Source organism: Neodiprion pinetum, chromosome 7 (assembly GCF_021155775.2).
Source record: "Neodiprion pinetum isolate iyNeoPine1 chromosome 7, iyNeoPine1.2, whole genome shotgun sequence".
Taxonomy (NCBI): Eukaryota; Metazoa; Arthropoda; class Insecta; order Hymenoptera; family Diprionidae; genus Neodiprion; species Neodiprion pinetum.
Genome location: NC_060238.1, coordinates 22,424,616 through 22,451,852, shown reverse-complemented (window position 1 = coordinate 22,451,852; position 27,237 = coordinate 22,424,616). Strand labels below are relative to the sequence as shown.

Genomic DNA, 27,237 nt, shown 5'->3' with positions numbered 1-27,237 from the left:
CGATAAAACGCAACGCTGCTCTCCCGAAATCCATGCTGGGATAATAAGCTCGAAATTTAGTTCGCCACTGCGGATCTAACGTGTGTTTGTGTGTGTATGTATTTATACATGGATATATTTATGGATACATATATATATATATATATATATATATATATATATATATATACGTATATGTATATATATGTTACAGTGAGGGAGGATTCGGGCGAAACCCTTTCAACGGATAAAGCTATCAGAACTGCACGTACAGCGGCCAGCGCAAAAAGCTGACGGTAAGCGGAATCAGTGTATCACATATATAGATGATACGGATATGTATGTATTCATATGTAGGAAAGAATAATTACTGCACCAGGTTCGCTAAATTTTAACGAATTTTCACACCACCGGAATGAAATACTCGGCTTTAGCCGATTCGCATTCACCGGATGACCTCTCCTTTCTATCCTTACTCATGTTTCAAATACATATATATATATATATATATATATATATAATAAACGAGTTATTCGAACGTGACAATTCACGTACGAATAGAAAATATACGAATGTCAAATTGGCAGAGATTTTTTTATTTTTTTTATCTTCTAGTTTTCGGCGGTGACGAATAATGCCAAGAATTGCAGATGTTGAATTTACTTTCGAAAAAGAAGAAAAGTAAAAAAAAAAAACAAATGTAACGATTGCGTTTACATTTTCATTTTTCGTCGAACTGAAGAAAAGGTTTTTCAAATTTCAGTATTTTCGTACTGGTTAAAGTTGCAGATAATGTACAGTTTTTTTAAAGTGATATATTAGACCGTTGAAAATTAATTGAAAAACTGATTAGGACAATTTTACAAAGCTTCTTTGATTTCGTTCGAAATCTTTAATCGCCGTAGTTTGATCTTTTCATTTATCGATGCAAAAAATTTCAGCGTTCGAAGTTACCCTCTTTTTTCTGGTAAAAATTGAAGAAGAGAGAAAAAGAAAAAAAAAAGAAAAAATGGAATTAAACACTTTGCGGGATAAATTCGCGTTTTGATATGTTGAGTCGCTAGGGCAAAAAATGTCTGAGAGGCTGAAATTTCTGAGGCGTTTGAAGAGTCAAGGGATCGGGTTTTCATTGGGCAAACAAATTTCGAGTATATCTTCTTCCTTTTCGTAATTCGTTGGGTGTTGGTTAACTTTCTTCTTTCTTCTTCTTTTTTTTTTCTTTTTTTATTTTTATTTACTTCCGACTTCTCTTTTCGTCTCTTATCTTCTCTTCCACTCAATTGGGCGCCGCCAGTTAGGCCAGGGAATCCGGGAGCGCTGGTTAATCCCCTTGAACATAGCCCCAAGGGTCCCAAATTTCTCTAAAATAAAACCGGGCTAATCCGGTGCGAGAAAACGGGACGACGGCTTGGCACGTTTCGCGGATTCCTCATTCACGGCACCTTTCAATCTACCATCATCGCACTTGGTGGAAAAAGATCTTTTCGGTTTTCTTGAATTAAATAAAAAATTTATTTGATTACGAATCGGTCGAATAATTCACTCGGTGTGAGCGAGAAAATTTTATTTCATTCGATTTAAATTCCTTTCAACTCTACGATTTTTTGTTTTTTCGTTTCTTTTTTTCTGCTTTTTGTCTAAAGAAGAAGCAAATTTTTCAGATATTTATTTCATTTTGATTAAGATTCACCTCAACCCAATCACGTTTTCTTTTTTTTTTTTATTTTCTTTTTCTTTCTTCTGTTCTGCCTTTGTTTTAAAGAGAAGAAAATTTTCCTGATACTCATTCCTGTTCTCACAGTCGCAATTCTAACGAGGTTGGCTAACGATTCCACAATTCACACTTTTTCGCTCAATTTTTTCTCACGAAATAATCGTGTAATAGGGTATTTAAAAAAAAATCACATAATCGTAAGTTATCAGATCGAAGTAAAAAGAGAAAGAAAATATTAATCGTATACCAGAGATTCAGTGTATCGACTTTTCACTTTATATCACTGGAAAATGGTAAAAAATCTATAACGTCACATTTCTCCGAGTTCATTCTGCGGTGGTTGGTTATTTTTTGTTTTTTTTTTTAACAAGACTGTAAGTTTATTTTTTTATCACTTTAGTTAGTATCGGAGAATATTTAATTGTTCAAGATCTGGCTGATTTTGATTGTGATGAAAAAACAGCAATACTAAATTTACGATTTAAATCAATAGAGTTTAATACGTTTTCAACAATTTCATTAGCGATTTGAAATAAAAAAAAAATTACATCCAAATACATAAGCTATTGTATATAATTTTGACGTTGATTATTTTTCTTGAATTTACATGAACGTCATTGCGACTTGAACGAATCATTCAATTTAACAAATTCCCATTTTGTAATAAAAAAAAAAAAAAGTAAAAGTCCCATTTTTATAATCAATATCATTTTCCACTACCGGTAATAATTAATTGATGAGCAAATTTTTCATTCAAGTATATAATTCAAACAATTACGCTTATATATCCGTTTAAAAGACCGATCGTTGTAAAAAAAAAAGTCAAGATTCTTGAAAATTAATAATAAATAACACCGCGTCTTATTTCTACAGAGTATCGTCGAAAAACGGTTTACTTTTTTCGTTTCGTGTGTGTGTTTTTTTTTTTTTTTTTTTTTTTTTTTCAAATTTGTTTCTTCCGCTTCGCGCAGAGCATATTTTCAATCGGTAAAAAACTTCCGTCCCGGAAGTCAATGGACTGGGAAGGTCGCGCGATGACGAAGATTGACGATGACGATGACGACAGGTGGGCAATGCGCGTCGTTAAAGTGGAGAGAGAATGTTTTAGGTTCGACCGTCGAACAGCTGACCGAACTTCCTTAATGGATTAGAAGCCCCGGTAGCACCTGCTGCGAAAAACGGATATAACTCCGTTTAAGGGGCGTATATACCTGCCTTGTTCATGGACGGATATCAGAGGCGTCGTAAAAATTTTTACCCCCTTTTAGGTGCGCGTCGATTCGATTTCTCGTCTGGGTCTCGTTTGTCAATCTTTTGAGGTGCAGCAGCAGCAGCAACAGCAACAGCTCTTAACCTTAATTAAATCACGCAATACATATCGCACGATAAATATAAACGCTCTGCTGTTACAAAAAGGAAAAAAAAAAAAATCAAAAACACACTCTAATTACTCCGATCAATGAATTGATTTTTCTTCTTTTTTCCCTTTCTTTTCAATGTCTTCCCTTCCTGGGTTAGGAATTATATTTTCTTCATTCACGCGTCTGAAAAAGTGGAAAGAAATTTTTGATTCGTATTGACCTGTATTGTTCTAATACAATGACGTAACTTAGACTATATCCAATCGTAAGATATAAAAACAAGAAAAAAGTGGACACTTTTAATTTTCGATAAATGGAGGTGATGATTTTTAGTAACATACTTGGTACGAAAAATGTCACGCGAACTTTTACGGAGTATTATTTTCAATCAACTTGTCCAAAATAATCACCAAATTTTCTATAAACAAAGACTTTAAACGTGCGTATAAAATGAAAGATGAACATTTAGGTTTATAGTAGTAGAGAACTTTTTTATAAAAAATTTGACTATCTACAAAACGAAACCAACAACACCTTCCCAACTTGTATAATTTTCGAGATATTTCGGTTAGAGTGTTTGAAAATGTCAAATCGGATGGGTCACCTTTTTTTAAATTATGCTACCGTGTTCCGCTTTCAGGAGGCTTCGTTTCGGGCTGAAAACTAACTTTTCGAAAGGTACGTAAGAAGAATTGTTAAGTAAGAAAAAAAAAAAAAACACGCGAATATACACTGAGAGAAATTTTTAGTTCCGTTTACCGCTCAGTCCTTAACTATTTTCACTTTTTACCACAACCGGAAAATATAGTTCCAGGTAGAAAATGAAAATTACTTTTCTAGCTGTTACCGGAAATTCTAGTATCCGTTACTGTTCTTCCTCATTACGATCACTGTTGCTAGATTTTCTTGCAACTGTTGCGAAAATTTAATGCTTGCGCAAGAATAAATTGACGTTAAATCCTTGTTTGACTAAAAAAGTAGAGTAAACCTCAGAAGCCGATTTTGCGTTGCAATAACCAAAAAAAAAGTACCGACGATAGCGCGAAATTTTTACGCGTACCTCGTTTTTCGTAATTCCAACAATATTCAAACAGTTTTTCTTAACGACGCCTGTTTACTGAATTTTTCCAGTTACCGTAACAAATGAAATTTTTCACAATTTACAGCTTCCGAAAAATCGGTCAGGATTCTTACCCTTTTCTTTCCTCCCACCCTTTGATTACAAGGAGATTACGAGAAGAAAATTCTCTTTAGATTTCCCGCGCGATGCCGGAGGGGGGTATGGGAAGGAAGGCGGTGGGTGGGGGAGGAGGAGGAGGAGGGTTGGTAATATCTGCGCCGTAGTCGCGCGTAGTTGACTTAATGGAGTGCTTCGTCCTCATTAGCGAAGCTAATGAACAAACCCTCGTTGCAGGCATGCATTTCCATTAGAAGTTCGTCCGTCCTTCTGTGTATATGGCGGCGCGGGTGTTTCCGGGTGACGAAGCGACGACTCGTAGCTCTCGACGACTAGTCAGTATCCATCGCTCGGGCGAGCCGCGAATTCAAACGACAGAAAATTGCATTCCGGTCAAATGCCTCGGCTCGCCTCCTCGCTTTTTCACTCCTCTTACTCTCGCTCTCTCTCTCTCTCTCTCTCTCTTTCTCTCTGTCTCTCACTCTGTCTCTCTTCTTCTCCCCCTCTTCAATTCTCCTTTCCTCTCTTTGCCGCTCCTCAGGCAATATCGCATGCCACACGCTACGTCAACGTGTGTAAGCGTTTCACCGCTTTCATATTTCCACCTCTCTCTCTGTTCTTTAGCCGCGTCACGCCGATGTCGAACCCTTTTCTTTATTTTTTCTTTTTCCTCGACTGTCTGTTTTTGTCGTTTTTTTTTTTTTTTTTCTTTCTCTTTTTCACTCGTTTTCCTTTATCCTCTCTCTCTCTCTCTCTCTTTCTCTTTTTCATTTCGTCCTTCTTTTTGCGGCGCTAGCTCCGCGTTACCCGGCACAGATAATTCCCTCTTGAAAATGAACGCGTTTACTATAGAGATAAAGAAAAAAACGTCACTCCCCGTTTCTCTCCTCCTCACTTGATACCTAACTTAAACTTCATACAATAAAATCACACACGGTAATTCGAAATATTAATAAATTAGGTAAACTCCGATTCAACTGATCGATAAAAATAAAATTTCACGTTTTATCAGCGAATTATTTTTACGCGTTGAATAATTTTGTCACTTCGTGTTATCGAAGTTTGTTTATTTATTTATTTATTTATTTATTTTTTTTTTACCGCTCAACAACGCGAAAGAATTTCGTCGAGGCAAACGTTCGGGGAGAATGAATTAAAACGAAGACGCGGGTGTGAATTTGTTTTTGAGAATCTACAGTGGCTGGCCGTGTCATTAGAGACAATCGAAAATTCGCGATCCATTGAAGGGAAGGTTAAAAAAAAACCGGAGCCAAAGTCGAGCGTTTTAACCTGAAAGTCACGTTCGTTGTAGCCGCTGTGTTAATTAATGGGGTCGCGCAGAGTGCTGATGGAGTCCGGAGGCAAAGCGCGAGTTGAGCTTTTATCGAGGCTGCAAGCTCTACGTTTCTTTCTCCGCGATGCTTTTTCACGGTAGAGAGTATAGCGCGAAGCGCGAGTGAACGGAACGTTGCCAATTGAAGAAAAAAAAAAAAAGAAACCGGAACAAGACAAACAGAAAACTGTTTAATACAACGAATATAAAGTAACAACCTTACATCGAGTCTCTCACCACGTTTGAAGTTCAAGACCTAATAAACTATGCGTTACGATAGGCGTTTTCTTTTCTTTTTTTTTTCTTTCAAAAATTACAGACCGATCGGTTCCATCGTTTCAATATACCGTAATCGAAAATCCGTTATTTTCGCCTTTACCTTGCGAATTACAACTGCATGGTAGCCTCGTTGCAACAAATCCATTGCGAATTTTTATGAACTGCAATTTATCCGAGTTTTCGATGCCGAAGCTTGCATGCGGTCAATAATCGCATACCTGCGAGGCCAGGATAAAATTTCGCGAATAGTTATTGCGATGCCCTACAGCAGATAGGATCTATTTTTGTGCAAAAGTTCGCAATTTTGGGTAGAATTTTTTTTATTTTGTTTGATTACTGTTTTTATTTACTATATTTTCCACGTTGATATTTTTCCTTTTTTCACGTCATACGGTGCTGGTTAAAATGTAAAAAATACCTGGAAAGAATTTGATGCGGTGAAATGGGAACTCAAAGTGTTTGTCGTACGTAGGGCACAAAAAGTAGAATGGCAAAATAATATGCGGATGAGTAAAAGAATATCGAGTTTTCAAAAAGTCGAAAATCTGATTGTGAAGGTGAAAAATATGTTGAAGGATCAAAGTGTGAAACCAGGACGAAATATAGAATCATAATGTATCAACAATCAACTAGAGTTAAAAATGCAGAATGGGCTCATAATGAGTAATGAAATATCAAAAATGTGTTATCTTTTTTCCGCGCAATGTTTAAACCACGGAATATAGAAGTACAGAAACATGAAAATGTAGATGCGTAGAATATAGAAAACCGAAACATAAAGATCGTTGAAAAATATGCTGTATTCTTATTCGTTCTATCGTAGTTTCTACATTATGGTATTCTATACTTTACCTCTCTCTTTAAACTTATTCTACGTTTCGAAACTCTCTGAAACGGAGTTTCGCGTCATTGAAAATTCTACATTACGACTATTTTATTTTCCGATCTTTCTACTTTCTCGCCATAAAAATATGGCAAAGGTAAATTGGATGAAGGTAAGAAAGGAGGTACAGAAAACCAAAACATAAAGATCGTCGAAAAATAAGCTATATTATTATTCGTTCTATCGTTTCTTATAAATAATACGGTGTTTTGCATATTTTTACTTTTACATATTTCGACTTATTCTACATTCCGATATTTCTACGAAGAGTTTTTCGTCTCTTTGACGATTCTACAGCTTGACCCTTTAATTTCCCTGTCTTTCCGCATTTTTACCCCCGAACCCAGATATCTCCTTTCGAAAATCGACGTCTCCTCGCTCTCGAGGCTTCACTCGCCGATTACCGGATCGTTTGGGGAGACTATGAGGGTGCTTTAGGCCGTGTATATAGGGTACTTACAGCTCGTAAACAGGACTTTGGTTTGGCTCGAAGCGAGCAATGGGGGCGGGGGTGTGGGTGGAACCTTGCGAGGTGCTGGAAGTCCGAAGTATTGCATTGTTTCCCCAAAGTAGTGCGCGAGGGTTGAACTTCGAAATTAGTTTTACCTACGCGACCGAATGTTGGCTCAAGTCCTCGAGTCTCTTCGTCATGTGAACTGAGAATGAGAAGGGAGGGACACGAAGAATCCTGAAGGATGCAGGACGCGAATTTTCACCCAGGTGATTGCTTCGCTGTGGAATTCGGCATTTGTTCAAAATAATTGAAGAAATACTCTCGATTTTAAATATCCAATCGAATCCTTATTGTTGGCCAATTTTTAAAGAATTTGAAGATAAAAAAAATAGCGGCGGGGTTGAAAATCCAAATTTGAAAAATTCCGAACGCGCCGAATTCCGAATTTTTTCGTGACGAAAATTGTAGTACAGAAATTAAACTTTGATGAAATATTAAGATTTTGAATGATCAGATGCTCGAAGGTCCGAAAGGACAAAATTTCAAATATCTAAGATATCGAAATTCCGAATGATCGAAGGTTTTCAGTTCCACGAATTTCTGGTCTGGTGAAATTTCACCACTTTGATTTAACTTTGTTTCGGATTCTCGATATTTTTACGTTCGGAATCCTGGTCATTCCGATTTTTGGTTTTTCACATTTTTTACACTCACTCGTTGAGTAAACTACGCTGTCTAAGTATATTTTAATTTTCGGAATTTTCCTCTATCGAAACTTTAGTTTTCGGGATTTTGCTCTCTCGGAACTTGATCTTTTCGAAACTTTGCTCAATTGGAACTTGAATTTTTGAAACCTTGAGCCGTCGGCTCTCCGACCATTCGAAACATTGTTGTTTCTTCAAAATTTGCTTTCTCTACTTCAAACTTCACCACGAAATAATTCGGAATCAGGCGCTTTCGGAACTTCAACCCGGCTCCAAAAAGAAAAATCTCTTTCCTTGTCAAGAATATTAATCTGAGATTATGCAAGAACATTTGAAAAAATATCTCACCTTCTCGTTCAAAAATTTTTGAAATATAACATATTTCATCGCTGGTACAGAAAATTCTCTTTCAAAGTAACAAACACGCATCATAGAAAAATAGCGCGGTGCAGATTCTTTTCAAGATTCGCCAGGATTTTGACGCGGGCGAGTTTCCTATATATCTGTGATGAATGTCCTCGAACTGAAAGTTTATAAATTCTCGATGAATAAACGTCGGGCCACCCGGCTAGAAAAAGCTGAGGTTTAAAATTACGTCATCCTCCATTTATGCCCGCTGGCAAACTCACGTAATGTTTCCTGGTACATGCCAACTTGCGAGGCCCGCTTATTCTAGGTTTCTGTAAGTTTTCTAACGGTATCGTGAAAACTGACGCTGACGCTGCTTATTCCAGCTGTGTAAATAATCAATTTTTTACAACGTGGAGCAATATTTAATCTCGGAACGGAAGTTCTCTGGCCTTGAACCGGTTAGAGATGAGTTTTTGGAAAAACTGCTGGTCAGTTATAAATTTTATTTGAATATAATCGCACATCGAATGTTTATCAAATTATTATACTCGTGAGCTAGAAACAGCTCTTCAAAAATTAAAGAATAAAAAATACCAAAATTGTAGAAAAGAAAGCTTGGATACCCAAGTTTCATTTCAAATCGTTTGAAAATTATTCAAATCACGGTTTATTCGTTCGATTTTACTCTAGAGGCGGTGCATTTCATTGTAAAGACTATTTTTCGACAAAGTGACTGAAGTAAATGATTATTTATTAATTTTTTTTTTTTTTCAATAGTCAATTCAATATTGCCGATTTTTTATCGTATTCGGTATCGGTGCAATGTTTTGTAATTGAATATTCGATGATACCAAAGTAGTAAAAAAAAGTGTTTCATCCAATTCGTTATAGAGAATTATTTCCCGAACAAAGTGAGCCATCGTAAAATGGAGATGGAAAAAACGATCTGCTAGATTTTTTCACAAATTTTGAAACTGTTTGGAACGAAGCGTCGAGGTCTAATCTTTTCTTTTTAATTCCAATATTATCAATATCGTCTGGTTTCATATTTTATAATAATTTACCATCTCGTATTTCAATCAGTAGAAAGTATCCATCTTTGGCCAATCAATCTCCTCGAGGTGCCAAAATTGCGAAATCGATGCTACGTCGAGCGTTTTCAGTACATACAATTAACAATAACGACGTGTACTCAGCGAAAAGCTTCGTGCAAACGGGCCAAAACATCGTTCGTGACTGACAACAGCTTCCGCAAGCGTTTATTGCACCGAAGTATAGGAAAATATGTCTGAGGAGTAATTTTCTGTTTCAAAACAAAAGGATGTATTCAATTATACCGCGGGCTAAAACGACCGGAAAGAAATCGTAATAATATTCAAATAAAGCACTCACAAGCAGTTGGGAATTTTCTAATTTTCTAATATGTGTATTAGACTGGTCCAAAAAAAAATCGCATATTTATTTATTTTTTTTTTTTCCTGAAAGTCACACGTTTAATATTTGTAAAAAGAAGAAATAAGACCGCTGTGATAATTTGAGCCCCGATTGTTAATATTTTGTGATTTCTCCTGAACGCAATTTTTCCGTTTTTCATATTCAATTATGACAAGAGAAAATAATTTTAGTTATTTATGAATTTTGTGGATCAGTATCGAATAAAATTTACACAAATGTCCGACATATATATATATATATATATATTTTTTCGCAGGGCATTTAAGGATTCAAGCAAAACAGATCTCTTACAATTTTTTGATAAGTAAGGTCTATCAAACTGTTACTCAAGGTTAAAGTTGAAATCGTGCAAAAATTGGCTTGTTTTTTTTTTTTTCTTGATAAGTATTTCAACCGCTATAAAATCATGCCATTCACTTTTAACATTCTACTTGAGAAAATTCAATCTGTAGTCGTTACAAGTAATGATACGTAATACATGAAATTCCGTTTAAAAAAAAAAAAAAAAAAAAACGGAAAAAAAAACAAAAAAATAAGAAAGAACTTTTTTTTATTTTTATTTATTATTTTTTTTTTTTTTTTTTTTAAGGGAAAAAATAAATTTTGCCCGCCATTGGAAATACGGAATCGAGGAAAAAATTCGGTCGGTAAAAAGCCTCGGGCAGCTTTCTTTTCTTTTCTTTTTCTTTTTTTTTTTTTTCTTTTTCTCTTTCCTTCTGATTCTCGGGGAGAAGTTTCTCTCGCGATATTACTTTTAAATAACGCGGGTCAGAGAGACCGCACCTATTCCCCGGGTCACCTGGTTCTCCAACCCCTCGGGAAACGGCCATCCCCTTGTAACTTTCGTATTCATGACGGCAGATCGACCTCAATGCCATAGCGATAAAAGCATCGCTCCGCTGCCAAATTTCAATGCCCCTCGCTACATTCTATGCGGATCATCATTCGCCTCCTCACTCCGCTTTTGTGTCTGCCTGTGTGTGTGTGTGTGTGTGTGTGCGTGTGCGTGCCTTTACAGGTATTGTATTTATCCAGGGTCTCTGCAGACGCGCAGAGGCGATTCAGTCAACGTGTGCTGTTTGTCGGAAAGGGTTCGGGAAATTTTATGAAATTTTCTTTTCACCTATATAATTAATACCGAGAAGCTTTACAGTCGTTTTTTTTTTTTCAGGTTATCCGACGATCCGTAAGCTTTCGTTGGGAGGAGAGGGGGGGGGGGGGGTATTTTCGCTTCCGTAATAATCAGCCAAGTCGACAACGGGAACTGTAGGGTCAAACGATTTTATTTCTTCGACACCTTACTTTGTGTACAACACTGAGAACGAATTGTTTCACCTCTGGTTTGGTTTTTTTTTTTTTTTTTTTTAATTTTTTTTTTTCTACCTTTTTGTTCGGAAACGTGTTTCATAAACCGCTCAGGAGATCGCTGATTAAGAAGTGTAACGAATTTTGCATCAATCATTCAGAATTCAACATATGAAGAACCAAAATTCAGTATGATTGGAAATAATTAATGACATTTTGTGCGATTCTAGTCACTAGTTTTGGATTCGATGTATTCCAATTTTATTATTTTTCAGTTACAGTAAACTCAAAATATGTTCGAACATAAATTTGTTTAAGAATTATATACTGTTTTACTAATGTCTGAATAAACTGAGCGAATGAATTTCTATGAAAATTCTCCGCAGGAAAAAACATGCATTCGACATTCGAAATTCCAACAGTTGGTCTGTTTTTATCATGACAAAAGTGTTGAAGATCTTTTAAATTTCAATTACAATTCGTTCAGGATCGACAATTCGAACAAGTCAAAGTTTCCAAAGTACGAAAGTGAGACTATTAAAAAATTTGAAACATCGAAATTCCGAATGATCCAAGATTTTCAGTTCCGTGCATTTCTGGCTTGGTGAAATTTCACCATTTTCACTGGAACTTTGAGCCGTCGGCTTTCCGGCCATTCGAAACTTTGTTATTTCTCCAAAGTTTGATTTCTTTACTTCAAGCTTCGCCGCCAAATAATTCGGAACTCTTTAAATTCGTAACTCCGATCCCGCCCCTGAAATTCATCCCGTGGAACCGTCAGCAGCGTAAACGCCAAAGCGTTGAATATCAAAATTCGGCCCAGCTGACCCTGCGTTGCTACATTTCCACTTTGAATATGGTTTCCTGGGCTCGGTTGGTGCCTCAGTCTCTCTTCGGTCTGACCGCCAAGCTCGCGTTGACGAACTATAAACCATTAAGCTCGGTAGCTCGGGTCCTGGATGTGCGGTTACCGCTACACCATACACCAGCCCTTGGTAAGACACGTGCCTGAATTACGACCGGCGAACAGATGCGGCGGTTCATAATTACGCTCGTAAGTCGCCCTTGTAATTAGACCACTTTTCTGCAATCAGCGTCCCTGATCATCGAGTAACTAAAACTGACCCATCAATCCTACGATCCTTTTGCAATTTATTCATACGTATTCAATTTTCGGGAACGGAAGAAAACTGGTTTTTTATTTCCCGAATTATTGAAATTTTAGAAAATTTAGCCTGAACAGGTTTCCAACGGTTTTTTGAATTCCGTACAAGTTCACGACGCCTTTGACAGCATTTTTGAAATTGATTGAGATGTTTTCAGAACCTGCGGTACAATACTTGTTTATGCTATTCAGAGCCTTGGAATCCTCGAACCGTAATTCTGGTCAGGTTTCACGCTTCTCTAGAACGTTATTCTGATTTTTGAATTCGTCTTTCGGCCAATCGTGTTTCGAAGAGATCGTTGAAGTAAGTTTAATTCGTTGGAAATCGTGCCAGAGAACGATTTAACGCGATCGTCAAAAGAACAGTCGCGAAATACGTGTAATCGGATTTTGGTAGGGTGCGGCACTTTGAGTAGCGAACGGTAGTCAGAATCCGGGTGCCAATAAACGGTGCGAAAGTGTAATCTGGCCAACGGTAGAGAGAATCGGGAATGGAAATAGCTTGGAGAGTAATTTGCATTCGCGGTGAGTCGGTGTGGTTTTTGCTCCGGAAAATCGCAAAAGGATAAAAGGAGAAGGGTGATAGAGATAGAAATTCGGGAGAAAGGAGAAAGGGAAAAGTGTATTAGCAGGCGTCGCAAACGGACTGGCTGCAAAGGAATCCGAGGCTGGCCTTTCCGTTTTTTGCAAAAAAACGAAAGAAAAAAAAATTGAAAATTCAGATTATCACCAAACACGCCTTGCGAATCCAACTTCAATGGTTACCAATTGCCACCGTGCACTCGGTGCCATAAACTCCATTCCAGAAAATCATAGGCGTATCTGCGGCTTCACTTTCATCTGATTTATCATATAAAATCAAATTCAAAGTCGTGTCATTCGACGACCTGCATGATTTTCAACGCGAACGAATTTCCACTCTATGTTGGTAAACGATGTTGCAAGGATGATTATGGGACAGGATTTATTTCATGGTATACTTCGACTTTTGGAATGTATTTGTTACGATATAACAAGAAACAGAACTTCACACAATTGGCACAGCGTCTATCTTATCGTTATCTTCACCGATGGCGTCTATGAAACAACACGGTATCAGAATTAGCTCCAAAGAAGATGACCATTGAATAACAAGTGTCTAGAAGGTCAACTCAGTCTATGTCTTAGGTCTATATTTACAGTTTAGTACAATATAATTAAGGATTAATTGAAGAGAAAAAGATCGTAGAATAATAAGTGTCTAGATGGTCAATTCAGTCTATGACTTAAGTCTATCTACATAGTTAGCCTCTTTCTCATTGGCTCATTACATATCCAACAACCGAATCCTTCGGGGCAAAAGTGTAATGACACAAAAACTTGACGAGAGCTTTTAATCGTGTCCCAAATTCCAAGACTTGTCGTATGAAAACTCTGAGCTTAAAAGTGTTGAAAAATGAACACGAGTCAACGATTTGAGCCCGATCATGAACTGTTTTTGGTAAACCTTGAGAGCAGATTAACGTCAAATGATTCCAGAGTGGATTCGAGTCCTGCTTTCTGACTCTGAAGTCGCGTCTGATTTGTAGAGGTAGCTTTTGGATCTGTAGTGATGTCGGAATTCAAATAGAGGAGTTTCCGACTCACCGTTAGTCCAACGACTGTTCCAAACGACCCGAACAAAGTTCCAGCTACCCTGTCGAGTAATCACTCGCGTCTAATCGTAAGATATGAATTCCGCGCCGAATCGAGGGGCTGAAAAGAGGGTGAAGGCGTATTTGTTGATACGATTACGCGTCGCTGAGTGTATCAAGTGGCTTTGAAACTCGCGGCGGTGTTTCCGCAGGGGTAGTTTCCACCCTCTCTGGTTTCCCTGGCCCTTGCAGTATGGCGAAATTAAAACGAGCCAGCGCGCTGCCTCGACGCTTGTCAAGCGCAGAGTCGCCGGATGATTAGTGGGGCTCGTTGCGGGCCGGCCGATGTGTGGGTGCGTATTTTTCTCCCATCCCTCGGGACGCCCTGCACATCCCACAGCCGCCCGCAAAACTGCCGGGAATTGCGGCCGTGTCCTGGAGGATAGACGAATCCTGTATCGCAAGACAAACATTCGAACGATATAACGGCGACGGTCAGTCCGGTCGGTGGAAAAACATATCACGGGGATCACATTATTCCTGGTCGTAAAATTCTGGGAACGGTGATACTCTCAGGCTTTTCAACATTTATCGGAGTTATGTTGCAGCGGCGGGAATCGATGGGGCCAAAAATTGATGAGGACCCGAAAGTGGGGCCCGCGAATACGGAATTTCTTAAACGTAGATAGTCGAAGTGTAGACGATACGGGGTGAGGGTGAAAAACTGAGATATGGTCGATTGATAGAAGATTGATCGGAATGTCGAATTTTCAACGGCGCGATAATTTAATTCGTAGAATTATCGAAGTGGAGAAGATACGAGTGAAGAGAATTTAAAATACAGAAGGTCGAAGGACGAAATGTCAAAATTTAAAATCTGTATACGATTCTATTGTTTGATACCTTTCGATTTTTTTTTTCCCCCTCACTTTTCCATATGTGGACTTTCTACATTTTTTAATTCTATAAATTGAATTGTTGCTTACTTTAAGATTCGATATTGCGGCCCCGGTATTTTTTGACTATACTATATTCTTACCCCACCCAAAAGTCAAAGTGTAGAAGGCCGTATATATACAGAGTCTTCAGACTGAATAAGAATATATAGCAAAATTCTGACCGTTGTATATTTTGGTTACTTATGTGTACTTATTTTTACTTTTTGCATTTTCAATCATTTGCAAATTTTAAAAGAGATTTCCACGATTGTGAAAATTCCATACTTCGACAATTTTCTTATTTCCCTACATTTTTATCCAACTATGTACCTCCATTTTAATTATTATACACTTTAACCGACCTATTTGGAAATTTAATGAACCGGATTTTCGCATTGTTGAAAACTGCATATTCCGAATCTTCTATCTCCCAATCTTCCAAAACTTTCTTCACCCCTGTTCTCAGTCTGAATATTGACGATTCTATAACCCCGGCTTTCCATATATGCTTCAACCATCTACATTCTGGAATTCCATGAAATGGATTTTCACGTACATACAAAAATTCGATATCGAACTTTTCCATTTTCCGTTCCGCCTCCATTTTCACCCCCTAACCAATAACGAAACAGTTATAAAACGAGGTTTTCAAAATCCCCGCTTTTGATCACTGAATTTTTACCATACCAATCGAAAAAAAAAAATAAAAATACATCACGAGGTTTCCCCCTCGGTTTCCTTTCACTTTTATCGTCATTTTCACCTCTTCTTCTTCTATTTTTTTTTTTTTTTCTTCATTTTTTTCCCCCCTCTTTTCTTCTCTTATCTCAAATTCACCCTAAGCACTCGCGGTATTTGTTTCCGGTTCCACGCGACGTGCGCCGCCAGCCGGAGGCGATGAGAAAACGCAAGGAGGGTTGGAAAGGACTACGTCGAAACAACCGCGAGCGTTTTAGAAGACGATGAGCCGAGCTGGAAGTCGGCGACGTTTGCCTGGCCTGCAGAGGCTCCGGGATTTTCTTGTTGGTTTGAAACTCGGGGCACGAACTCAATTCTCCTGGCGCTTCGGGGCGCGACTCTCTCTTCCACCCCCCCCTCCCGTCTCTTCTTTCTCTGTATCAGGAACAACACACCATCTCAAAACACCGCGAGGATCCCAACAACCGAAAGCTCCGACGTCTCCGAGCGGAGCTTAGCTTGTTAGTTTGGATTAGGTTCATCCATACGCGACTCATTACCTCGTTATACAGTCACGGATGGATGACGTCACGCTTTGGAATCGCATACGCTTGTATAAGCCCGCCTCGAGCCATTGAGAGGAAATTTTAGTTGTTACTGGTAAGTGTACGGTGGATTGCCTCGAAAGAAAATGATTTAAAAAAAGAAGACAAGAAGAAAAAAAAAATGCATTTTTTTTATTATATCCTATCCGATACTTCAGGAAACGATAATTAATAACGCAATATTGAACCTCCCGAAAGGAAAAGACGGGGCAACTTGCAATTTTTCTTAGAGGTCGCGCATCGACCTTTCGTATTCGATATTTGAATAACATACGTAAGAAATCCAATTCTGAGGGTTGAATGGAGATCATCATTTTTTTCATACAAAGGACCGGAACTTTATATGGTAGCGTTTTGACAACTCATTCGGTTTCCGTTGAAATCGAGGCGTCGTTGAACATTCGAAGTCCTACAGTGTTCGAGATATTCAATATAGTGCGAAACGTGGGTTTTTACCCTTCGAAAAATCGGTAATAGGACAAAAACTATTTGCATTTCTTACCGTGATCCAATACACAGAGAGAAGAAAAAGAACAGATTTTACTCGAAACTGCACACTGAGAAAAATTTCATTTGTTACGGTGACTAGAAAAATTCTGTAAAACAGGTATCGTTAAAGAAACTGTTTGAATATTGTCGGAATTACGAAAAACGAGGTACGCGTAAATATTTTGCGCTATTGTCGATCCTTTTTCGATAATTGCAACGCAAAATCAGTTTGCTCGGTTTAGTCTACCTTTTTAGATAAACAAGGCTTTAACGTCAATTTATTGTTGCACGAGCGTTAAATTTTCGCAAAAGTTACAAGAAAATATAGTAACAGTGATCGTAATGAGAAAGAATAGTAACGGATACTAGACTTTCCGGTAACGGCTAGAAATCTAATTTCCATTTTCTACCTAGAACGATATTTTTCGATTGTGGTAAAAAATGACAATAGTTAAGGACTGAGCGGTAAACGGAACTAAAACTTTCTCTCAGTGCAGGAAAAGAGGAACGTGTCGAGGTTTTTGCCTTTACCCATGTCAAATATATAACTTTTTACTATAAGCGTAGCAGATTTGACTCTAAGCAAAGTGATTTTCACTGTTTCTAGAGTAAACTCTACATTTTGCAAAGCATATTTTTCCAAAATATCTGACACGTCGCTCTTCACTTGAGGTTTTGAGTAAAATCTGCCCTTTCATTCTGTCCGTGAAAAATAGAGTTCTAGGTTCGAAATCAAGACAAGTATCTCTTAACTATTTTGTTTGATTATAGTCACTCGTAATATATTTTTTTGCGACTGGAGGAACGAAAATTTTTGTCACCCGAGGTTCGGTTCTCTGGTGGAATTAAAGTTTTTATTGTTTTATAACAAAGTTGCTGCGAAAAAGTTTCGAGTAACATCAATATCGACATTTAAATCAATATCTCTGATTTCTGCTCCTCTTATTTTATCAATGTATAACTACTTAGTGAAATTCTCACCTTTCATCGAATTTCTTTTTAGAATGATTCACGGTTTTCTAATTTCCTTACTCCAATTCCGGAGAATCTCAACTCACAAAAGATATCGTACGGTTTTTGATCGAAATGTTTTAGTCAGTCATTCATTCATTCTATCAAACTTTGAATAATAATTTTCGGTGAAGAAATAGAGTCTGTTTTTCTGATCGAAGCTCAAAGTTCCGATCCAATATTCTATAACCCGATACCTCGTTCATAGTTATTCAATTTTGATTCGTTAGAAACAGTCAACCTCAAGAAAATAAATTTCTGTAAAGGCGATTCCGGTTGAAGCAAAAAAGAAGAAAAAGATAAAAAAACCTAAGTGCCTGATGAAAATTAGCATAATTAAGGCATGAGAATTTCCGGTGGGACATGAAAGCTCGGTCACGCGTCGACTAATCCCAGATTAAAACGTATAAGACGGAAACAACTGTAGAAATCCGCGTACAGGAAACAGCGGCGTATTAAGGGTTGTTTTATCTAACGAATCTAACGCAGTTTGAGCAAGACGTAATCCAACTGTATTAAAAGTTTCCGTCAACTCGTGGCGAGGGTGGGCGAGTAAAACGACGGGCATTACCCCCAACCCTTCGAAAAACCCCTTCAGAACTCTTAATAAACAGTTGGCAAAGTTGCCGTTGCGGGATTGGGGCGATCAAACGATTATGATAATCATTACGACGATATTAGCAACGGTAATAATCACGGCAATTTTGTAACGCTATACGTGACAGTGATTGAAATTTTCATTCATCCAAAACTACCGTCAACAAATTGTCCAAACTTTATTTTCACATACAACAAACATTCAGCCGACTCATTGAGGTTGTCGTTTTTTTTTTCCGTTTTGAAACAACGCGCAAGGTTTTCGAAAATCGGAGTAAATCATTGTGTACATTTTTTTCCGAGTTCATATAGTTAGTCTTGGATGTAAAAAAAAAAATTTTGTCAAATCCTGCAGCTGAGTAGAAATTTTCGGAATAAATCGGTGAATAAATTTGAAGTCGAAACGCTTCGTTTTTGCAATGAGGTCAATAATTTTCTGCAATTTGTAAGAATGACGGAAGATTATTTTTTCTCGATTAATCTAGTGTAATCGATTATTTTTCCTCACAATCGGTTTTTGTTTTTCAATTTCACGAACGACGCTATACAATATCAATTTATATGACTAAATTATCATTTATTATCATTGTCTTACTTACTAAGTACCTGGATTCGATGTAATTAGTGAAAGATAAATAAATATTTTTACCTGAAATATAAATACTTTGAATAAAAATATAACTTATGAAAAAACTTTTCTGCCGTTAAGACTACGGTCTGAAATTGACGAAATTTTGTTTTCAAATACACCTTTTCAAAAAAAAAAAAATAATAAGAAATTTGACGAGTTCTTACCGATTCACTCGAGTCGCGTTCGATTATTTTTCGGACTCGTTTAATCGATGCATCAATTATTTCTACCAGAAACGTGAGGATACATCTGTTTTCGCGAAAACGCTGGATCGCAGCGCAGCCGTTTTCGGGTCTTTGACCAGAATACGAGGATCTCTCGAAGGTAATGAGCGGCGGCTCTGCATTGTTGGCGATTACGATATTATGACCGTGTGAAACCGAGTAATTATCATTTCCGTTTGAAACGCCGCTTCCACTGTCGCGCATACACAGTGCCTAACGGGGTTTTCCGTTTTCCGGTAAATTACGCAAACGTTAAGATAACGCAGATGCAGAGAGCGTTTCACCCCGACCGGCTCTCGAGTTCTGCAGGGCCTAATTTCATTTAAACTTCAGCTAAGTAAGATTGATAAGCGCAAAGTAGCGGGAGGGGGGGGGGGGGGGGGGATGGGGAATTTAATTTTACAGTAATTAAACTTCGGTGCAAATATCAGCCTCTGAGATAACCCGACGGTTCTCATCCTTTGATCGGCGAATATTCGTCGAAGATTATGACGCTTCGTCGTTCCGTCAAAGGCGAATTCCGACTTTTCGATCCTTCTTGTTTTCACTTTTTATATCGCCACCGACTTACTAATTATAATTCGACGGAGCCGGAAAAATTTCGGAGTCTCGATCCGACTCGATACGAATATCTGGGTTAACAGTCCGACTATTTCCAGCCGCGCGAAAACCGCTGCTGCACGTCTTGATCCGATATCTCAAGACGCGGATTTAGATCCGAAATGAACGAAGAGAAGAAGCGTGAGATATTGCAATATTCGACGATCGCCTTTCGGAAATATCGACAAAAAAAGGGACTCTAAGCTGGCCGTGAGCCAGCTCTCGAACTTCTCGTTTTCACACCGCAGGTCCCAAGTTTGCAGAAAGACAATATTAACGTCCAATGTCTGACCTTGGATTCGTTATCGGTGACCTAAAAAACCTTTGCCTACTAATTTCAGCCAAAATCGCAATATTTTTAGATTTTTTTACACACCATATTGGATTCGCCGTTTTGGAATTCGCAAATCTGACCTCAGAATCGTGATCAACCACCAGGAAAACCTTCGAGTACCAATTTTCAACAAAATTCAAATGTTTATAGTTTTTCTTCTCAGCATATCGAATACGCCAAATTCAAATTTTGCAAATCTGACTTTAGATTCGTGATCAGTGAGCCGGAAAACTTTACAATATCAATTTATCGTCATTTTTATTTTATCTCTTGGAAGTTTGTTATTTGAATAAGTGAAAAAGTACCGTACCGATCAAAGCCAAAATCTAATCAGTCCTATGTTTGGAAAAGCCGCGTCAATTGAGACCAAAATCATCTCGTTCTCGAGATATCGTCGAACAAATAAATTCATCACATAATGATTCATCTCAACTTCTAAACGTGTAAATCTGGGGAAAACTCAACTTTTCATTTTCGGATGATTACGACAACTTCCTGTTCTGTGAAAAGAGAGAAACGGGAGGTTAATTAGAAACGAAGATCAAACTTTTCTCCGTCCTAACGCGACTCGTAAATTTTTTCGCGAATCTACTCGGCGCAGGGTTTTATCTGTAATCTACGCTTTCTCGATTTTACTCTAAGAAAATGTATTTACTATTCACTCTGCCGTGAATAAGAATATATTATCACGAATTTATGTATATTATATAAACTAGTCTCTGAAGTCTAAAACTGTTGCTCCAAATTTATAACGACTGATTTTACGATCCTGTAATAACGATCATTTGCGGCGAAAAAGATACGCATTGTAAGTTCCGAATTCAGTTTCAGAATCAAGATTCAGAAATTTTTTTATCCACGGAGTGAATCACCGTCGCTTTATGAAAAAGGTCAATCAATGATGGTCAACAAGTGAATCTGTAACGAACGTTGGGAAAGTAGCCAAAATGTATCTCATCGAATTTATTCATTCTGCGATACGTTGTAGCACGTAAAAAACATCGGATGCGTGTTTTTCTCCACGTGTCGATTCGACTGTCTGAGGGGTAAAAACCACCCCTATATTTCCCCCCAAAAAACAAGGAATTCAACACCTAAGAGTAAAAACACAGTAAATATTATTGGTTTTTTCTTCCAATCGGTTCGTTCAAAATAAATTTATGTCATTATCGATAAATTCTAAAACAGAATCGTTCGTTTTTTTTTTTAAGTATAAAACTTCACCCCCCGAAGACCCAAATTAGAACTTGAATTTGTGAACTTTTAGTTACTGATAGAGGAAGCTTAAGGATGTACCGGTTAGAGATTCTCAACCAAAAATGAGTCTCGTCGACAATATTGAATACTTATGATAAGATAAATATCGGGAAAGAATCAAACACGATAGAAGCGATGAGAAAATTGAATTTGAATAATAGTAAGGCTCAAAAGTTACCAATAAATTGTTTAAGCAAAACCTTATTTGACAAATTTTTACGGAATATTTTTCTTCATGTAAAATGTATTCGTTGCTTTTTCTGAATACACCTAAGCTTTCAAAAAAATGTCCCATTTTGTTGAAATGTCCGTTTTCGAAAATTTGTGAAGACTGTATCTACGAAAGTATTCGTTCAATGCTCCAGAAAATTTTTAATTTTAATGTCACACGTTTCTACGAAAACGTAACCAAAATTCACGCTTTTCCCCCATTTTTCAAAATTGAAAATCATTCGAAAACGGAAATTTCCAAACAATGAGAAAATTGTTGAAAAATTCACGTGTGTTGAGAAAAATCAACGAATTCATTTCACATCGCAAAGAAGGAAACACATTCCCTAAAAATTTGTGGAACAATTTATCGACAACCTTTAGACCTTATTGTTATTCAAATTTAATTTTCTCACCGTCTTTATCGCGGTTGATTTTTCACCGACTTTCATCTTATCACAAAGTATCCAATATTGTCGACGCGACTGACTTTTGGTTGAGAATGTACAGAGCCAGTACACCCTTGCACGGAGCTTTCGGTGATCCCTACATTAGACACAAAATGCAGAAGCGAAACGCCTCGCAGAGGATCGGAGAGACAGGCTCCTCATTCATTAATACCGTATCACGAATCGCTCGGCTATTCAGGGTTGCAGGTATCTAATTAGCCCTCCAGGGTAACGGAACGGTGGATTTTAGCCCCCGCTGATTCTGTCAGGTCTAATCACTTCGGAAAATTGATTCAAGACCGCGGTATCTAGTCAGGTGTGCGTAAGTCGTGTATGACGCGGATCGCGAAGGAGAAAACGTCCCCCAAGACGATCCGTCAATTTCTAACGGCGGTTACACCGCTCGGGTATTAGTCGGTAATTTCATTTCAACGAACGTGAATATCGCCTATTCCGATATCCGATGTATTCCAGCGAGTTAATTTAAACATTTATCAAACTAGTCGTGCAGAAGTTTAAATTTATACATCGCCTCGGTGACGCTAAGTCGGCTTGACGAACGTGATTCACGTGAAACTGTTCGCTCGAGGAGCCTTGAAAAAAAGTAAATCAACGAAACGAGACTGAATAATTGAATGAAAGCTTATGAATTTTATTGAAATCACGATATCTCGTTAACAGTAAAATAAGACCGGCAATATTAATTATTCTGCGTCTCATTTTCTACGCTTTCAGATCGTTCCTTAATTCTCCAATATTTGTTTCAGTGATCAGAGCTAAACGAAAATAAATAACATATTTATAAATCAGTGATCAAATGATCCCAAAACCTGTTGGTATAAAGTATTTCAATAATTTCTGTTCATTTTTTTAATTCCTTAAAGAATGCATGATGCTTGCAAAAATTGAGAAAAAAAAAACCTTTCAGCTCGTCTTATTTTCCCCGCAATTTCCATCTCGCTTTTTTTTTACGCTTTCAATGTCATTTCGTTATATTTTAATTGCTGTACGTAGTAAATGCAAGACTGGTTGACTGCCCTGCTGAATAAACGAGCAAAACATTCACTCTCACCTTGATTGCCTTTATATTTACATTCCGCCATCCGTGCGTCACGGTTGAGGAAAATATTTTACTCGGCACTCCTTTTCAGATTAAACACACAGAAGAAAAAAAAGAAAAAAAGAAAGAAATAATTAAAGAAAAAACAACTCCAACTTTTACTCGTTTATAATTAATTCGCAAGCTTTCGACAAATTTAAATAGCCCCTTGAAACGTGCGGCTGTAGTGTTTCGTTTGGCGGGTAGTCTTGCAAGTTTTACTTCGCCTCTCCTGATTCCTTTTCCTTTCTCGTCAAAAAGGAAAATAAAATTTCGCAAGTTAGCTTTCCCCCACGATATATTCATTAACAGTGATTATTCGCGAAAGTAAATCTGTGAAAATTCCATTATGTTCTCTCTCTATTACACATATATGATGAAAATTTAATTTCCTGTTTGGTAAATGAAAAAAAAGAAATTGTAATTACATCACAAAAGTATAAATATGTACGTATATCAATACTTAATTATCTGAGAGAAATTTTTGGTTACTTAAATTCCTTCAAAATGAAAAGTTGGTACAAAATTCGGATGAAATGGGAAATTTTTCAAGGTTTGTGTACTCACGAAAGTTTACAACTGAATTGAAACTAAAAGCTAAGTTGAAAAAAAAAAAAAATGATACACGCGTGATGTATTATTACATTTCTTCTTCAGGCAAAATAAATACGAAATTGCATGAAAAAAAATTTTTCTAAGACTTGTCAGAATTCAGAGTCTGAATAACCGGGCGATTTCGCAAATTGTCGCGTCTCGAGTTTCTCGGTGAGATAAATGGTATTAAAATTCTGCGCACAGCTTCGCGAACCGTTTGGAAAACAGTTCAAGACTATGCATCGCGTTCGTTTGTTTCGGATCCGCCTTTTCGCTGTTCACTAGTCTTGGTGCTACGAAGTTTTCGCAAGAGTCTCCGAGAGAAATGCATTTCGGGAAAGAAGCGAGGAAATTCAACGGCGTAATGTATACACGTATCGCGTCGAAGTGCTTTTTCAAAGCTTGCGATATAGCGGAATATCCGCGACTAAAATCACCCTCGCAGATCGAAATTCAGTAAAGTTTTCTTTTTCTCCTTCTATTTTTTATTTCCTCAAACGTCTCGCACTTCTTGTTCTCCTATTCCCTCGTCGAAGTAGAAAAGAGAGGCAGAAATGAAAGACAAATTGAGCCGGCTATTAAATGCACCTGCCCTAGATGACGGTGGCAGCTGGTACGAGGCAACGTCCTCCTCGAGGAAAATCCCCAGAAGTGCAGTACGGCGACTCGTTATTTCTCCAGGTAACCCCATTTTCGCGAGAGCACGAGGAGGGTTAAAGCCGCGCGATCACATTAGCATGACAATAGTGAAGTATGCGGCTAAGTGAAGTACTCTTGGAGAGAGGCGATCCTCGTACGCCTTCCACACACACACACACACACACACACACACACGCACACACACGCCTATATCTAAGCTAAGTGAGTTTTTCAACGAGATCAAAAGTGCTCCGGATGGATAAACCTGCAGCCCTTCTTTTTTTCTTTTTTTTTTTTTCTTTTCTTGCAGAAAAAAGAACAGAAACGTTTTGGGAAAACTTTTTCCTGAAACAGCTTTTGCGAGAAATTTTTTTTATCAACCGAACGCGAAATACTTCCAACGTACTTTCCGTATTCCGTGATTTACGGATAATTGGCCTCGTTGGGCAAAAGACACGCGTTTTCCTCTCAACGTTCACCGATTCTAAGGGGAGAATCGTTACAACGCTGTTACTCCTGTGTGAGGACGAACGGTAGGTACGTGTATTCACATGTGTATACTCAGGAAACGGAAGTAAATATATTCTACACGTTTCTTACCACTAGATATTTTTACTAATTGCGTTTCGTTCTTCGCGCGAGATTTTTCCTCTTACCTTGGACTCGATCAGGCCAGGCAGCGAAAAGCCCCGCGAACAGAACGAGGGTGAAAAAACCGGTCATTTTATGCCAAGCAATTTCCTGTTGGATGAATCCTTGGGTATACTTCCGGCGTGGTTTTTTTTTGGTAGGTTGAAATTTTTGGGGTTTTTAGGCTCCTTTCAGCAGGCACTTATTTCCCCGTCATCTCGACTTCGGTGTGACGGGTGCGAACTTTTCTCACAGGTAAATCTGAACGATTTCAGTTGAATAAACAGTAAAAAGAACCCAAAACGGGACACAATAAAACAGAAACAGCAGCAACAAATCGTTAAGCTTCAAACTGACTTAAAAAGAAAACACTCTCGCTTTTGGCGCTCGCGAAATTTGACGAACTGAAATTCAATCACGAAAGTTCGCAGCTCACAGAACCCAAACTCGAAATCCGGACGACGGCGGCTGGCAATTTTCATGCACGAACTGGCGAATCGGCTGTTAATTCGTCTTGTCAAGTGCGGTTATTACGGCGATTGAACCTCGCTTGAGGCGACGAAAAACCGCGCATACTAGGCAGGATGAATTCCGGTTGCGTTTTTAAAAAAACCGTAGGGGGCGACGGGACTTGGCCCTTCTTTCCAAATCCAGAATTGTTATCCGCACAGCACTGATTTGCGAATCGCGACGCGGAATATCCGACGCGGCTGATAATCGCGGATTGATGATGATTCGAGGGACCGGAGAACGCGTCGCGACCGGACGAGCGTTTGACCCGCAAGCAACTAAACGCGTGCCGGATCGCTCAGGCGGTGGAACCGGCACCACCACCGACTCTTGGAGTTCCCCCAAACGTCGGTCGAATCTTCGCGCCTCTTCGACGCGCACCTGGCTGCTTGAGCGACCTGCGCATGACCGGCGACCCACTCCGAAACGTCCTTGTCGTCGGGACGTGGCGCGGAGCGTCGCGACGCCGTCCCGGACCGATGCACACAGCATCCGCTTACACGAAGACGTCGCAATCTCTTAAGCGGATGTTTTTCTCTCGGCTGATCGTCTTTGTTCAAACGAACCGCCTCTCAAGCTTTTGCTGTCTTTTTGAAATTCCCGCTCTTCTGCTTATTTAGTTTGTTTTTTTTTTTTTTTCTCGGTTTTTTCGGGAAAAAAGGAAAAGTTGTTCCGATCAAACGGAAAATTTAAACTTGACTGTTCACCGGATTTCGACGGTTTCACCCTTTCAGTCACAACGGGATGATCGGCATGCTACTTCAAAAATTTCCATGTTTGAACCTTGTCACAGTTTATTTACAACTACAAATGATCTTTGTAAATTTGTACAACCCCGAAAACCCCCGAATAATAAGTTCCGGCCAGAATAATCGTTTATTAGTTTTTTCGATTTTATATCCACAATGTTGGATCCGCCATTTTGGATTTAGAAATGCTCAAATTCTGACTTCATTTTAAGAGATAAGAAAAATATGAACATTTCATTTGTCATTGGTTTATGAGTTTGAAATACGCTGGACATACTTACTTTTCTCTGCTGTATTCAACTCGGGGTTAGACTATCTTACTTGACAACAAATCGCAACAATTTTTTGATAACTTGTAATGTTACTCGAACACGTCAACACTGTTGATGTTACGCCAATCCGTAACAAATATATTGTTTAAGTTTATTGGGATGAGGTTCATTCACATTACGAAAAAATTACTTCACGCCGATGTTCCGTCCATGTCAGAAACATGGCAGTCTTTCTGGTTTCTTTCTCTTTGTACCCCTAATTGCTCGAAAATTTACATCCATACTGGTACAGAATAAAGTCTGAGGACAGCTTTCAATGAGACTGACACGTGTCTGTTAAAAAAAAGTAGGTTGACCATGACCCAAGAAACTTGACCTCCGTACACTTTGTAGACCATTGACTAAAAATAATGCTGATGCCCAAAACGATGGTAAAGTTATGAAAAAATAGCTTCAAGGATGATTGTGCCCATGTGATTTTGATAAATGTCAAAAACCGCAGTTTGAAGCGTTGGAAACTCGTTGGAAAGGGTCTGAAATTGTCGAACTAGATAATTTTAATTTCTCTTTCATTCCTCGTTTCACTTCTGACGAGAAAGAAAAAGTGAACATCTTCAGCGTACGAGTGAATAAAAAAGACGTAGGTATCTGTATTTCACGCACGGTCGATTTAGCCAGCATGATCAATGGGATGTGCCAAATATACTCGAGCGTAAGAAATTCGAAGAAAGGCAATCGACGCAGAAATATTGGTGCGAAAATTTCTTAACTCAAGAATGGCTCGCGACTTCAGTCGGACTGTACGTTTTGAACGCAAATGTAAAATAGTGTGTAATGAGTATGCATTAGAGCAGAAGATGGAAAGAGGAACGAAGACGGCTTTGAATTGCGCAGCTGGTGCAGTCGTTGAAAAAACAGCCCATCTTCCAGCTTGCGAGTGTATTAGTT

The 27,237-nt window shown here is 38.3% G+C and overlaps 1 protein-coding gene across 20 annotated transcripts in view; it reads right to left on the bottom strand.

The window, feature by feature from the left end:
- nrm (neuromusculin) overlaps positions 1-25,585 on the bottom strand; it is a 181,510-nt gene extending 155,925 nt beyond the window's left edge. For all 20 annotated transcript variants that reach the window (XM_069137728.1, XM_069137712.1, XM_069137729.1 and 17 more), the window contains exon 1: positions 24,785-25,585. In XM_069137728.1, coding sequence (XP_068993829.1) covers positions 24,785-24,851 — 67 coding nt within the window. In that variant the 5' untranslated portion in view covers positions 24,852-25,585. The remainder of the gene's footprint in view (positions 1-24,784) is intronic.
- Positions 25,586-27,237: the final 1,652 nt, after the last annotated feature.